Source organism: Ogataea haglerorum (assembly GCF_019207285.1).
Source record: "Ogataea haglerorum isolate 81-453-3 chromosome Unknown 81-453-3_NODE_14_length_230722_cov_96.824488, whole genome shotgun sequence".
Taxonomy (NCBI): domain Eukaryota; kingdom Fungi; phylum Ascomycota; class Pichiomycetes; order Pichiales; family Pichiaceae; genus Ogataea; species Ogataea haglerorum.
In genome coordinates this window covers 165,410-179,537 of record NW_025065164.1, presented here as the reverse complement: position 1 = coordinate 179,537, position 14,128 = coordinate 165,410, and the positions used below count along the sequence as shown (strand labels likewise).

Sequence of the window (14,128 nt, the reverse complement as noted above, 5' to 3'; positions counted from 1 at the left end):
TAGAGGAGGCTGGGGAACCCATTCATTGAGCAGCAAAACAGGGAAAATTAGTTGAGAATCGGTACATATAGCGCGCCTAGTATACTGATCGCACCGACAACTAGTTGTGATAACCGAAAAACGACTTTTTCCCTTGGTTTTTCCGTGTTTTTGAAGTGCCTAGTTCCCCCCAGTGGCGCAAAGGACGACGACAAAATTGGGTGGCGCACACCTAAACATACAGAACAGAATGGCACCGGACATTGTGGAGACCAACGCCGCGGGCTCGAGTGCTTCTTTTTCCATGGACCGGATTCGGCTCGAGGCCATCGAAAGCCGACGTCAGGAATGCACGAAGGCAATCAACGAAAGGAAAAGGAAACTGGCCGAGCTCTACTGCGTCTCACGACTGCCGCTTCTGCCTATATCCAATGACCAAGTGTTACAGATCGAGGACAAGCTGATGTCTTTTCTAGAAAAGAACGATTTAGAAAACGGACACGAGTTCAACATTGCCATTCTATCCCATGAAAACCAGCAGAGACGACTCTCGCCGCCCCAGAATCAGATTCTTACAGAGACATCAGAGGTCAAGGAGCCTGCTGCAAAACGACAAAAAGTGGACGCTCAGGTAAGCCACCGGGAGGTGGCTCCTGTAGACGCACAAAAAAAGATGCAGGGAGTGCCCTTGGCTACTAGGCAACCACAGCCAGGCTCGTCTCTTCAGGAGGGCTCGCTACAATCTTTGATTCACTCCTATGAGCAGGTCCAGCCGCCTAGAAGGAGTGATGAGAAGTCCAAACGTGATCTGGATTATGAGGATCTCAGCTTAGATCAGCTGATGATCATGTTAATGCCCGAACTCAAGCCCCACAAAGTGCCAGAGGCACGCTCTTTGACAGAATTGTATTATCACCAGCAGACGCTGCAGCTACCCAAACTGTTACTCAGAGCTCACAAATCCCTTACCACCGACTCTTATGAAACTGCTCTGGTAGAGGGAAAGATCTCCGTATTGTATTCACGCATGGAGGAATTGAAACGCAAACACAGTTGGTCCCTGAGACAGCCGAAGAAGTTCTTGGATCCTTTTTTGGCTACCGGAAAGAAAACGCATTGGGATTATCTGCTGTCGGAGATGAAGTGGTTGGCTACTGACTTCAAGCAGGAGAGAAGGTTTAAAATGGTTCAATGCTATTATATTGCCCAAGCGGTCAAGGAATATTGGAAATATGGAAAGGTATGTTGTGTGCGAAGAAAACAAGCTCGACTTTTAAGCGATAAAGAGATTGAAGAACGCAACCTGTCGAAAGAACTGGCCCCTATAAACGGTTCTGAGACTACTGAAGTCTCAGAGAAAGTTGAAGAAGAGCCAGTGGAACTTGCCCAAAATACAGAGAACAAAGCGGATAATGCAGCAAACACACAAATCGAGTCGGTCACTGTGAAACCAGAGTCGGAAGAGAATGCAAAGACACAGGAATCGGAAATTAATGTGGAAATGACTAAGGAAGTTATTGTTCACGGCAGTATCGAGTCTGTTAGTAACACAGAAACTTTACTAGAGGAGCAGCCTACTGTTGACCCATCTCATCTGCTTTCTTTCAATGATACCGCATATCCCAGTAAGGAATATGAAGAGGTGAAACGTCACCAGGAAGAAATTCAGCCATTCAAGATGTACGCAGATTTGGACCAGTTCAATAAAACCGAGACAACTGTGATTGAAAGTCTGTCTTCTTACGTTCCATTTAGACAAACTGAGAAGGATCATCTTATCGAACGTTACGAATACGGTCACATCTCTTCGATGCTGCCTCCTGCTGATGAAGAGCCAGATTGGGAAAAGATAGTTTTGAAGAAGAAGAAGGAGACAGAGAAACACAGCGTCCCTTACCAAAAAGGATTATTTTCTCCAGCGTACAGGCGTTTCAACATCCTGAAACCTCCTGCTCCTCCTTCCATTAAAAATTTAGAGCTTCGCATCCCAACTATTTGGCTTCCACAGGACGACAAGTATCTTATCAGGTATGTGACGGACTTCTCATTCAATTGGAACATCATTTCAGCTCATCTGTCTGCTAAACCGACAAGAAGTTATACCTCGAACATCGAGCGGCGCACTCCATGGCAGTGTTTCGAAAGATACATCCAGTTGAATGATAAATTCCAGTTTTCTGATATGAGGGGTCTGTATCCCATGGCTGCCAAAGAGTGGCTGGAGGCAGCACACAAGGTTCAGATCTCCACAAAACGACGGATCTCGCCTCTTGGAGTTGGTATCGAATCTATTCAAAGAGGACATAGACGGCTGAGATGGGGTTCCATGTTTGATGCGATGCGGAAATTGATGAAGAAACGCGAGAATGTTCAAAAGCCTCCTCAGCAACCACGAAAGAACAACTCAGAGGAGAAAAGAACGGATACGCCAACTCCTGAACAACTGTCGAAGCTCAAGTTCGAACGTGATCGGGCAATCCAGGAAGCCTATGCTCAGGGAAGTGGTAATGGAAACTTCACTAGATTGCGTGTTCCGCCGAACGCTCATCAACTGGCAACAGGAGCCGGCAAGTCTCCATTTTCTGCTGACGGCCAAGCCAATGCTGGGTCATCGGCTGCTGCACAGGCGACAATGAATGGAAGACGGCAGTTTTCCAACAAAATGGCTCCTCAGGCCAGTGCTTCTCCCGAAGCCCAACAGGCTCAAATGCGTGCCAGCAGTCCCCAAGTGTACCAGCAACAGGTTAATCAGGGCGGTCTGCAGATGCCGACGGGTCCTGGTGGAGCGCCTCTGCCTGAGCAGGTTCAGCAGCTGATGATTCAGCGTCAACGGCAGATGATGCAGCAACAGCAGCAGCAGGCCAACAATTCCCGACAATCAAGTAGACCGCCCTCTTCGTCCATGAGCTCGCCCGTGTCGACACCAACACCCCAACAGGTTTTACAGACGGCAGGCAATGCGGGATCTCCTTCTCAAGCGTATTCGCAGGTGCAGTTGCAACCGGGTCAGTCTCCGGAGCAGATGCCACAGATGAACATAGCACCATCCCAGGGGTATCCTGTGCAGCATATGGGCAGCAATGCCCCATCTCCCCAGGACATGCATGCCAATGCGCAGCTTTCTCAGCAGCCGCGCCCAGTGTCGCGTGTGAACTTCACCACGTCGCAAGTGTCTGCCATCATAAACCAGATCCAAACTCAAAACCCAAACCTGCCCAAAGAACAGGTGACTCGTTTGGCGGTCGCTTACCTAGCTAACTACCAGCAAAATCAGAATAGAGTTGCGGATCAGACAGGACAGCAGCCTGGAAAACAGCCCCTGGCTCCTTCTAACGGAGGTGCAATTGCTGGACAATTGAACACTCCGACAAAACAAGGCCAGCCTTCTCAGGGGACGCCGCCAGCGCAAGCAGGCCAGCCCTTGACTCCACAGCAGCTCGCCATGTTTGCCAACAACCCTAATCTGACTCCGCAGCAACGCAAGCAGATCCAGGTCCTACGGCAGCATCAGTTGCAACATCATCAGAGAAGGCAGCAGCACGTGCAGCCGCCAGGAGATCCACAAAGTCCTGTGCCGGCAACTCCACAGCCCGTGCAGTCGGCCCCGTCGAATGCGAAGAAATTGAACTCGTCGGCGATTACAACACGGTTCTCGCCCCAGCCAGGTACCAATGTGGTACCGGTGGTGAACCAGCAGTCGCCGTCAGTGCCGTCATCGGCAAACAACAGCTTTGTGTCTTCACCGACAATGAAAAACATGAGATGAAGCGCTTTGTATAATAGTGAATATAGCATAATGCCACTACAATATTTGACGTCTAATTCTATTCTTACAGTCTGTGAAGAACAATTCTGGTTTAGAATGTAATTGTTGCAACGCCGCTTGTTTCCTTGACGGTGCCGTTCTCCTCGTAATCGCACTTGAACTTGATTTTGGTGGAGTTGAAAGGCTCACCATTTTTGTGCTTGATGGTGACCTTTTGGGTCACCGGGCCAGATCCGGGGCCAACAGCCGATCCGGAGGGAGGCAGCATGGTCAAGTCAAAGCTTTTCGTCACAGCAATGGAGAATTTTATTTTCGAGAGCGTTGATAGGGGAGATGTGTTGCTAAACTTGAAGGTCAAGGCCAGAGGTTGTTTCTGGTCAATGACATAATCGATTTTGAGGCTGCCGTCTGTCACCATGGTGGTTGCAGTGCTGGTTTGGCTGGCCATAGAGGCGAAATCAAATTGGAATGGGTCCAAGGCAGCTGGCTGAGCAGCTGGCTGCGAAGGTTGTAGAGATTGTCCCGTGTTCTGCACAGGAGAAGAAAAACCTGACAGGATGTCCACGGAGGGAGACTGCTCCCTGGTGTTGGTGTCGAGCAGATTAATGGCACCAAACCCACCCAAACTTCCAACGCTCTCATTGCCCGTGCTTGTACCCTTTTGAGGCTCAAAGGACAGTCCTCCAAGGTCTCCGAGAAGGTCTGCAATGGCGTCATTTGAAGTTGGAGCTGGAGCGGAGCTACTAGAAGGAGCAGGCGAAGGCTCGTCGTCAAAATCGATAAGGTTAAACCCTGCTCCCGAAACCTTGACTTTTGAAGCGTTGGCCACGTCTCCATCTTTCAAAAGGTCGGCTTTCTGGAGAATCGAGTTGATCTTGTCATTCAGAGAGAGCAAGCGTCCGACCTGCTCCTGATCATCAGACTCTTCCTGGACCAGAACTTGCAGCTTTGGCTGGGCCACTCTCAACGCACTGATCAGCTCAGCAATGGTCTCGTCGGATGGGTCGAACGTTCCTGCGTTTGTGGCATTGTTCAGCATCTCATCCAAAATTTCTGCCTTTCTGCTGACCTTCTCCACGTCCTCGTTCACTCGCTGTCTGGTCTCTTCGAGCGTCTCGTCGTGCTTGAAGCCAGACATGATCTTCATGAGCTCGTTTGCCTCCTTCAAATCTTGCGGTCTGCCTCGTCTGATAAGCTCCTGCAACTTGGCACTCTGTGCGATTCTCTCCTCTCTCTGGATCTCCTCTATCGACTTGAGATTGTCACTTGGGTTGAGGACCGCCGCGTCCTCCTTTTTGACAGCAGGAAACTCGTAGCCCTTACTTCTGAGAAGCCTGTGCATGTCTCTTATGTATCCCAGGTCTTCTTTGTAGCGAGAGGTCTTACAGATCGTCTGGACCCACTCGGCAATGGTACCCAGAATCAGCCTTTGGGTTCGGGTGTATACAGGTGGAGGTCTTTCGGGAAACCTCTTCACCAGTTCGTTCAGAAACTCCTTTCTCGAGATTTGCAGATGAACTGGGTATCCACAATTCTTCACCAAATAATCAAGCAGCTATATCACGTTAGCACTATTGGATGCATCAGAAACAACTTACCGAAAGAGCCAATTCGGAAACCTGCGGGTCTCTGCTGTTGATCAGTTTCACAATTGCCACTGTTGCTTCGCGGGGACTGCGGCGTTAGTCGAGATTGTCTTCGTACTTACAGATTTCCCTGTTTCTCGTTTATCAGGTCGCAAATTTCAAGGTTCAGCGCAGCATTCGGCTCATCCAGTGACGGGCGACACGCGCGATCTGTTATGTTAGCGGCCACTGGCTTTTTGGCACATACGAATTCTCCTGAGCAGCTTGCCGCTAGCTCCTTGTAGAGATGACAATGATGACATGTAGTAGGGACACCAAGAAAAAGAGAAAAGATAATGTGTGGCAAAAAAAACCGTCGCGTCGACTTTTCCGAACTGCTCGCTTCCTGCTCCCTGCGGTAAAATTATCTTGTTCCCGGAACTTTTTATTGTGCATTTGGCGCTATGGGACCCTGAGGGACAGGCTACCACTATGCTCCGTTTTCCTGAAGGCAGGAAATTGCGGAACTCGTGAGTGTAAATTACCTCCGTTGTCTCCGGATACTTGAAGTCTATAGACTGATATCCGAAACACAGTTGATAAGCTATGACACTTGCTACCGTCGTTAAAATACACCCTGCAGATTGCTTCTAAGAGTATTGATATATTTTTCACTGTCTCCTTTATTTGCCCAATTCTCCTTTTTTCGACAATGTCCCAATTGATTAGCCAGCTGCTCCAAAAAAAACAATTCATCAGCAATCGTAGCTACGAGCTGGCGATCCAGCCTTTGGACTACAAGGTGTTCCTCAAACCCGACACAATGGTGCCCATCCGAGGATGTCTTGTTTTGAGGATCAAGAAAAAGCAAATCAATGTCCCCTCGCTCACAGTCCAGTTGATTGGGAAAACACAGCTTGACAAGTCAACAGAGACACAGATCAACCCCAAACGGCAGTGGCACTGCAATTGGATGGAGCAAGGCACGTACTACTTCCCCTTTGAGTTTTTACTGGACGGTAACGTTCCCCAATCTTTCTCACACCACATGGGTAACGTTAGCTATTTCTTGCAGAGCGAGATAATCAACCCTGAATCCACCTTTAAGGTGCAGAAATGCAGGCTATTGCTTACCGTAGTGAGATGTCACATGTGTCCGGAAGTTGAAGACTCAATTGCATTTGGTAACTGGAGAAATCTGCTGATCTATAGAATGTCCGTGAATAACAAGACGATTTATTTGGGAGACTTCATTCGCATCAACTTGAAGCTCGTTCCCCTGCAAGACGACCGCTACAAGATCCATCGAGTCAAGATCAGTCTTGTTCAGCACACACGAAGGGGACTAAAGGTGCACAAGGAAACGGTTCCCTTGTACAACACGGAGCCGCCTGGCAACGACCTCGAATTGCAGCTTCCGGTAGAAGCTAGCTACATTAGATTCAAAAAAAGCAACATCCTGGTGTACCCTTCGACAACGCTCTCTAACACTAAAGGGGTGCTCGAGATATCGCACAAGGTGGAAATAAGCCTGCTGGTGGAGGAGCTTAGCTGCTTGCAAAACTCTCCACTATCTGCCAGCCGCTCTGGATCCTCTAAATCTAGCCAGAACATCGACTACGATTGGGCCATGTCGAATGCTTCGATGATTGACGAAACTGGTACATCGGGGAACAAAAGAATACAGCTTACTATGTCAACGAAATTGCAAGTTCTAAGGCATGAAAGCCATTTGGCAGTCGAGCCTCCCCCAAGTTACAATCATACCCTCAAGTTCCCACCAGATTACTCAATCGGATGCTAATGATATTACTGTTTTATGTGCTCATCCATGAATCCAAGTACAATGTGTCGTCTTTGTTTTCCTCCGTATCTCCCAGAGGGTTCATGACTCTATAAGTGTCACTGATCGAGAAAATCTGGTTGTGCTGAGGAGCAAACACATTGACACCTCTGTAACGCCCACCTCCAGCTTCCAAAACACTTTGCCATGTTGCTTTGTACAGATTGTCCACTTGCACCAGTTTTTCCTCGTATTCCAGCACAGAGCACAACGACCTTATATCCGAAAGACTGAGTTCCACCGATGTGACCCCACTAGCTCCAATAAAACGGCTTATTTCTTCGAGCGAGGGTAGATTATGGTTGTTCGAAACAGGATATGAATACTGTTCGACATCCATTCCCCCTTTCTTGAAACATTTCGGGTATGACTTTGATGCCACGAATCGCCAAATGACAATCAGCAGTGAGTCAATAAAATCTGAGTCGAGCTCGCTATCAGTAAACCAGGGGCCTCCTGTCACTTCAATGGAGGGGGTCAAATGGTATAGCATATATATCTTACGCTGTGGGTATTTGACCGATTTCACAGATTTGATATATGACTGGCTTTCCAAGGACTTGAGACACCTTTGAACCACATGCTGATGGAGATTAGTTTTCGCCTTGATTGTTTTCGTCCATATGCCTTCCCGTCCAGCAGCCTCGATGTAAGAATATACCATTGCTTCGTCGGAGGACATGTTGTTGATTTTCACAGCTTCTGCTTCCGTTATTGGTTGAAACAGCACTTTTCGGTCTTTACTTTCTAGCAATCGCACTATTCCTCTATTGAGCAGTTCCTGAACGCATTTCATCAGTTGCTGATTCGAGTCCATTTTGCTGATCTCGAGCAGTTCCTCCTGGGTGTAGGACGACTGGCCCCTTGCGAGCATACCACGGTGAAGTTTTGTGCATGTCTCAGCAAAGCTTCCATTCGCGTCTGGAACAGAGGACTCTTCTGATTTGACGCTCATTTAGTGATAGTCAAGAATGCTCAAGTTTTTTTAATTTTTTTTATCATATGTATGCAATATGAGACGAATATCATTTCCGAGCGATAACGAGAATGAAGCACCGTCAAAGCCACTACGGCCAATTTTCAAAAGCAGGAAACGCAAGGTTGGCGAGGTACGGCAGAAATCTGCTATGGAGCGCGAGTCGTCGCCACAGCCGGAGGAAGAAGCTGATCTGGACATCAAAGTGATGCGCAAAAGCAGGGTAAAAATGGGAGTTACCAACAACTCTCATGCCCTTAGCACGGAGCGCAAAAGTGCACTGGAAATGCTGCGCCGCTATAACGATTACTCGGTGGAAACGGCCGAAACCGCGGCGGTGGAGGCCCCGACACAAATCCCTGACGAAATGCAAATAAAAGAGCTCAAGGAGCGGCGATACAGAGCCCAACTTGGCCAATTGGAGAGCGCGAAACAGCAGGAGCTGGACGAGGATTACGACTCAGAGCATGAGTTCAAAACGAGACGGGACGTGGACGACGACATGGATTTCGACATTGATCTGGACGATCGACTCGGCGACGGCCGGTTTGCTGTGGGAGCCGGCGAGCAGCGTGTGCAGAGGCTTTTGCGGCAGGAGGAAATCGAGGAAGCACTTTATCAAGCGCAGCTTTCAGAGGATGAGCAAGAGCTAGATTATGAGGCCGAAGTGAGCAGGTTAAAAGAGCATATTAGCAACTTGCAAGCGGCAGAGAACAATGCCGCGGAAAAACAAGCCGCTCTCCAACAAAGGATCGCTGATTTGAGCTTGCAGCGGCGCGAGATCGAAGAACAATTGAACGGTTTATGCTAGTGCCATGACAATAAAAGGTCGATCGACGCGCTTTCCGCATCTGGTAATTCGTCCCAGGTGCGCTTAAAGTGGTCGGTGATCCAAGAAAAAATCTGAAAATTTTGCGTCGTGACTCAAGCTATAAATACTCCACAATCGTCTGCAGTCCGGGATGTCTATGACAAGAGTAATTAAGAGATCATTATCGGGCATGTCTAAAAGTATCAAGCATCTGGTGTCGATCTCCGACCTCAGCACTCCCGAGTTCACCTCTCTGGTCAGCCGGGCCGCGTACCACAAGAAAATATTCAAATCTGGCCAACCGGTGAGCTCCGAGATTAGCGATGCCCTGAAGGGCAAGCTCGTTGCGATGCTCTTCTCCAAGAGATCCACCAGAACCAGAATCTCGACCGAAGGTGCTGCAGTGTACTTCGGCGGACACCCAATGTTTCTGGGCAAGGACGACATCCAGCTTGGTGTGAACGAGTCTTTTTATGACACCACCCGTATTGTGTCGTCAATGACCTCCTGCATCTTTGCCAGAGTGAATTCTCACTCTGAGATCCAGCAATTGTGTGAGCATTCCAGCGTGCCGATCATCAACTCGCTATGCGACACATACCATCCGCTGCAGGCCATTTGTGATATTTTGACAATCAAGGAAGCCTTTGGCGAGACAAAAGGCCTGAAGCTCGCATGGGTCGGCGACGCCAACAACGTCATCAACGACCTGGCTATTGCTGCGCTGAGATCTGGTATCAACGTGTCGGTTGCTGTTCCATGCGGAATTGAAATGAACTCGACCGTCGTCAACGTCGCCCAGACGGTCTCTAAGGAGGCGGGAGCCTCGTTCGAGGTGACAAATGACCCCAAGCACGCCTGCACCGACGCCAACATCATCGTGACAGACACCTTTGTGTCCATGGGCGAGGAGGCACAAAAACAGAAAAAACTACAGCAGTTTTCCGGATTCCAGGTGAACTCGGAGCTGACGAGCCTGGCTGCCCCTAACTGGAAGTTCATGCACTGTCTTCCCCGTCACCAGGAGGAGGTCACGGACGAGGTCTTTTACAGCGACAATTCGATTGTTTTCGAGGAGGGAGAGAACAGATTATATGCTGCGATGGCTGCAATCGAGGCATTTGTCATCAAGAAGGAGCTGGCGTAATGAAAAAATAAATCAAATAAAGTCTGTAATTAATTTATTTTCTTGTTTACATGGCATGGCACCCGACGTTTTGGTACTTTCCAAAGTAAACGACCTTTTACGCGAGGAGGACGACCTCGAGCGCATCGAGCTGTTGCGTAATGACCTGAAGAAAGAGAGAGCGTTAGTCGGGTCGCAATTGAAGATCGAGTGCGACAAAAGAATCGCCATCATTACTGCCGTCCTGGAGAACCTCCAGGCGTCCAGCAAAGACCTGAAAAACTTGAAGGACAATCTCAGCAAGGTCGAGAGCCTCAGACAGCAGTCTATCTCAAATATCAACAAATACGAGCTCTTCGACAAGTCGTCGGTGGTGTACTCGAATTTTGAGAAAGTTGTGGCCACATACAACAACTTCGTCCAATTGGAACAGCGTCTTGCATACGTCGACCAGTTGCTCGACAAGGAGCTTCCGGAAAACGACTATTTTCCGGAAGACTCTCCGGCTGAAAGTCTTCTGCCCATCCACTACGAGCTGAACAGACTACGAGACTTCAAGGACGAGCTCATGCACCTGTCGGAAACAAGTCGCGCGGGCCTGCGTTCGATTGTGGTGCAGTCATTTTTGCGCCTCGATGGCGTTGTTGCTCGTTTTGAGCATCTGCTGCGGCTCATAGTCGACAACTTTGTGAGCATCATTGGGTGTTCCAACTTTGGCCTCATAGTGAAACTGGTGAAAATCCTCGAGTTCGAGGAAAGGGAGGACCTCAGACTCGCTCTGATGAACCATCTCATCAGCCAGTCGAAAAGCAAGGACGAGATGGCTTTCAGCAGGCTGGCCACCTACGTCAAGCGCACTGCTCCGCGCAACTACAAGAACCTAGTGTACGGGTTTTTCCGCGAGTCCATCGAGACGAGTTTCGAGGCCATTGTGCAGGGCTCAGACCCGAACGAGGTGCTTTCGATCATCGAGGAGAACTACTATGAGATTCTTGTGGCGTACAAGGTGGGGTCGGAGCGCGGGTTTCCTGCGAGCTGGAAGTTTTTCAACAAGATTTTGGAATGGTACCAGAACAGTCTACGTGCTGTTGTGAAGCGCATAGTGGCGGACCCGACGCTGCCCTCGTCGTATATCGTTCGTGTACTCACTTTTGATTACGACAATGCGCAGGCTATCAGAGAAAAGTTTGGGTTTACCAAGAAACAGGTCGAGCCGTACATGTTGCTCAGTACGGACGAGCGCAAGCGGCTGCTTAACGAGTGTCTGGAATTCAATGTCAAGAAAACCCGCGAATGGGCTGAGAACGCTTTTGGTCCAGCGCTGAAGCTTTTCAGCACCATGGAGAAGGAGCCGTCCGACTCGTCTTCTGAAAAGCTGGGGATCGAGATGGCGCAGATTTTGATCGAGATCCTGCGGTCCAACATGAACACCTTGCTCGACGCGGGAGACAGCCCGATCCTGATAGAGTACTTGCAATTTTTCTGTGCGCACTTTCTGCGACAGTTCTACGATAGATGGATCGAGGCGCTGGAGAACGGCGCGCAGCAGTGGAACGCTGCTGCCGAAGCCCCGGACAACGAAAACATCGGCTGGCTTCCTCGGTACGTCACAATCCTGGCAAACGACTGTGTTCGACTGGTCAATGGGCTTGAAAATCAATTCAAAGAGGTCGAGCAGATGGTGCACTCGAAGTTCCACCCCCAGCTAAAGAGCATTCTTTCGCGGGGCACGCAGCATGTTCTGAATCTCGGAACCGAGTGTTTGGTCAAACTCAACGGGTTCATTGTGGTCGAGTACGACCCGTACTTGAGCGAGGTGTTCACCAAAAGATGGTACAAGAGCGACGAGATGGTGACGACGTCGCTGCAGATCGTCCACTCCTATATGGTTCCGCTCAAGGAATACCTGGACGCAGAGTTGTTTGAGTCGCTATTCGAGCTCGTGTACGACACGTACTTGTTGCACTATCTACAGGCACTCAACGCCAAAAACAAGATCGACACCAAGAAGTTCGAGTCGGTCATGGAGCGCGACGGACACCTAATCAACACGCAGTTTTCCAACTACGTCGAGAATACTCAGATCATCGAGGACCACGTCTACATTTTCGACATCCTCATTTACCTCGCCACGTTTGAGAACGAGCAGCAGTACATAGACGCATGGCCAGGGTATTTGGAGGTATTCAACGACTTGCCGGTCGACTTTTTGAGAGTCGTCCTGGAATGCAAACGGCTCAAAGACAGCAGGATCAAATTTATTGTCGGGGAATGCATGCACATCTCGAAGCTCTACAAACCCGAGAACTTCACGCCAACGTTCATGTCCAACTTTAAAGCAAAATAGCCATGACTCTTATTTATTCTCGCCGTAGAAAAACTATGGTCACCACCAGCCATCCGTTGTCCAGCTCTTTTTTCAGCGTAGCCGTGCCGTCCGTGGAACTGTTCCACGCGGCACCGAAAAAGGACTGCACGCCGCAATCGGCCTCCTTGGAATCGAACAGGTGCGCGTTCACAACATACTTGTACTTGGAAGATGTTTGCGTCAGCTTGGCCAGCACATTCTCAACGTATTCGGGAACATCGCCCTTAAAAAGCGTGTCCAGCTGCTCCGCTAGCTCTGCTTTGGTCACCGGCTGAAGTTAGCGCAAAACGCCTCGCAAACTTACCAGTTTGTCGCCGTTGAGTAGATCCACCTCCAACGCAGACATGCCATCTCTGCACCGTAAAAATTGTCAAATACCTGCCATGTGTGATTACGTCAGCACGTCAGCTGGCATATCTACGCACGTGCGATAACAATAAATTTACTGCTGCTCGGACAGAATTCTTCTTCATGTCTTCGGCACCGCTTCTACAAGCTAGTAAGTATGGGCGATCGCAGTTTGCCGCATCGTGACCGCTCTAACACACAGCTCCCGGCAAGCGAATTGCTCTGCCTACCAGGGTCGAACCTAAGGTGTTTTTCGCCAACGAGAGAACATTCCTCTCGTGGCTGAACCTCACCGTGGTTCTTGGATCGCTGGCCATCGGTCTTCTCAACTTTGGGGATAAAGTGGGAAGAATCTCGGCCTCGCTATTTACGCTGATTGCCATGGGCACCATGGTTTATGCGCTGGTCACGTACCATTGGAGAGCAGCTGCCATCAGAAGACGCGGGTCTGGGCCTTACGACGATCGGTTCGGCCCTACGATGCTTTGTTTCTTCCTGCTAATTGCTGTGATTGTGAACTTTGCGCTGAGAATAAGGGCATAGGGTAGCAGCAGTGAGCGGCTACAGCTGTGGACCGCAACAGTAACGAAATAGATTAATAGCAAAAGTACGTGTAACGCAGCAAACTGGTCTTTAAGGAACACGGTTCGATGTGAGTCGCTGCCGGGCACAGAGGTGCCTAATCTATAGCCTGTCAGCTTAATTCTAAGGCCCCTGCTGATGGAAATGGCGAGACGTGTGACTGTCTGTCACACCTCGAGCCGACACCTCGCGCCATTTGATTTTTGTAAAGTTTTTCAGACGAAAAAAATTAGTATCTTGAACAAAATGGTAAGTAGACAGAATGGGCTCGAAACTAACATCGCAGTCTGACGCTATCACCATCAGAACCAGAAAGGTCATCACCAACCCACTGTTGAACAGAAGACAATTTGTCATCGATGTCATCCACCCAAACAGAGCCAACGTTTCCAAGGACGAGCTGAGAGACCAACTGGCTGCTCTTTACAAAGTTGAGAAGGACTCTGTCTCTGTGTTTGGCTTCAGAACCGCTTTCGGTGGTGGAAAGTCGACCGGTTTCGGTCTCGTCTACAACTCTGTTGCCGATGCTAAGAAATTCGAACCAGCTTACAGACTTGTCAGATACGGTCTTGCCCAGAAGGTTGAGAAGGCTTCCAGACAACAAAGAAAACAGAAGAAGAACAGAGGTAAGAAGATCTTCGGTACTGAGAGAAAGGCCCAGAAGAAGGCCGCTAAGAGAAATGCTGATTAGAGAGATGTAATTTAAAGATTGAGGTTAGCAGAGCGTACTTTGCGTAAATAAGTAGTGTTTAAACCTTTTGCTA

The 14,128-nt window shown here is 49.2% G+C and overlaps 9 protein-coding genes across 9 annotated transcripts; 7 read left to right on the top strand and 2 right to left on the bottom strand.

Annotated features, from left to right (window-relative positions):
- Window positions 1-229: 229 nt before the first annotated feature.
- KL911_004568 (uncharacterized protein) lies at window positions 230-3,745 on the top strand (the record flags this gene model as incomplete). The annotated part of the gene is made up of 1 exon (XM_043199873.1): window positions 230-3,745. One exon carries the CDS (start codon window positions 230-232, stop codon window positions 3,743-3,745), a length of 3,516 nt encoding a protein of 1,171 aa, XP_043052764.1.
- A 91-nt stretch (window positions 3,746-3,836) lies between these two features.
- KL911_004567 (uncharacterized protein) lies at window positions 3,837-5,087 on the bottom strand (the record flags this gene model as incomplete). The annotated part of the gene is made up of 1 exon (XM_043199872.1): window positions 3,837-5,087. The coding sequence occupies one exon, from the start codon at window positions 5,085-5,087 to the stop codon at window positions 3,837-3,839; it is 1,251 nt and encodes a 416-aa protein (XP_043052763.1).
- A 935-nt stretch (window positions 5,088-6,022) lies between these two features.
- On the top strand, window positions 6,023-7,114 carry KL911_004566 (uncharacterized protein; the record flags this gene model as incomplete). Its single annotated transcript, XM_043199871.1, has 1 exon — window positions 6,023-7,114. The coding sequence occupies one exon, from the start codon at window positions 6,023-6,025 to the stop codon at window positions 7,112-7,114; it is 1,092 nt and encodes a 363-aa protein (XP_043052762.1).
- Window positions 7,115-7,127: 13 nt separating this feature from the next.
- KL911_004565 (uncharacterized protein) lies at window positions 7,128-8,108 on the bottom strand (the record flags this gene model as incomplete). Its single annotated transcript, XM_043199870.1, has 1 exon — window positions 7,128-8,108. The coding sequence occupies one exon, from the start codon at window positions 8,106-8,108 to the stop codon at window positions 7,128-7,130; it is 981 nt and encodes a 326-aa protein (XP_043052761.1).
- A 58-nt stretch (window positions 8,109-8,166) lies between these two features.
- KL911_004564 (uncharacterized protein) lies at window positions 8,167-8,940 on the top strand (the record flags this gene model as incomplete). The annotated part of the gene is made up of 1 exon (XM_043199869.1): window positions 8,167-8,940. One exon carries the CDS (start codon window positions 8,167-8,169, stop codon window positions 8,938-8,940), a length of 774 nt encoding a protein of 257 aa, XP_043052760.1.
- A 157-nt stretch (window positions 8,941-9,097) lies between these two features.
- On the top strand, window positions 9,098-10,087 carry KL911_004563 (uncharacterized protein; the record flags this gene model as incomplete). Its single annotated transcript, XM_043199868.1, has 1 exon — window positions 9,098-10,087. The coding sequence occupies one exon, from the start codon at window positions 9,098-9,100 to the stop codon at window positions 10,085-10,087; it is 990 nt and encodes a 329-aa protein (XP_043052759.1).
- A 55-nt stretch (window positions 10,088-10,142) lies between these two features.
- KL911_004562 (uncharacterized protein) lies at window positions 10,143-12,413 on the top strand (the record flags this gene model as incomplete). The annotated part of the gene is made up of 1 exon (XM_043199867.1): window positions 10,143-12,413. The coding sequence occupies one exon, from the start codon at window positions 10,143-10,145 to the stop codon at window positions 12,411-12,413; it is 2,271 nt and encodes a 756-aa protein (XP_043052758.1).
- Window positions 12,414-12,448: 35 nt separating this feature from the next.
- KL911_004561 (uncharacterized protein) lies at window positions 12,449-13,325 on the top strand (the record flags this gene model as incomplete). Its single annotated transcript, XM_043199866.1, has 2 exons — window positions 12,449-12,667; window positions 12,996-13,325. The coding sequence occupies 2 exons, from the start codon at window positions 12,449-12,451 to the stop codon at window positions 13,323-13,325; spliced, it is 549 nt and encodes a 182-aa protein (XP_043052757.1).
- Window positions 13,326-13,626: 301 nt separating this feature from the next.
- Window positions 13,627-14,055, top strand: KL911_004560 (uncharacterized protein; the record flags this gene model as incomplete). Its single annotated transcript, XM_043199865.1, has 1 exon — window positions 13,627-14,055. One exon carries the CDS (start codon window positions 13,627-13,629, stop codon window positions 14,053-14,055), a length of 429 nt encoding a protein of 142 aa, XP_043052756.1.
- Window positions 14,056-14,128: the final 73 nt, after the last annotated feature.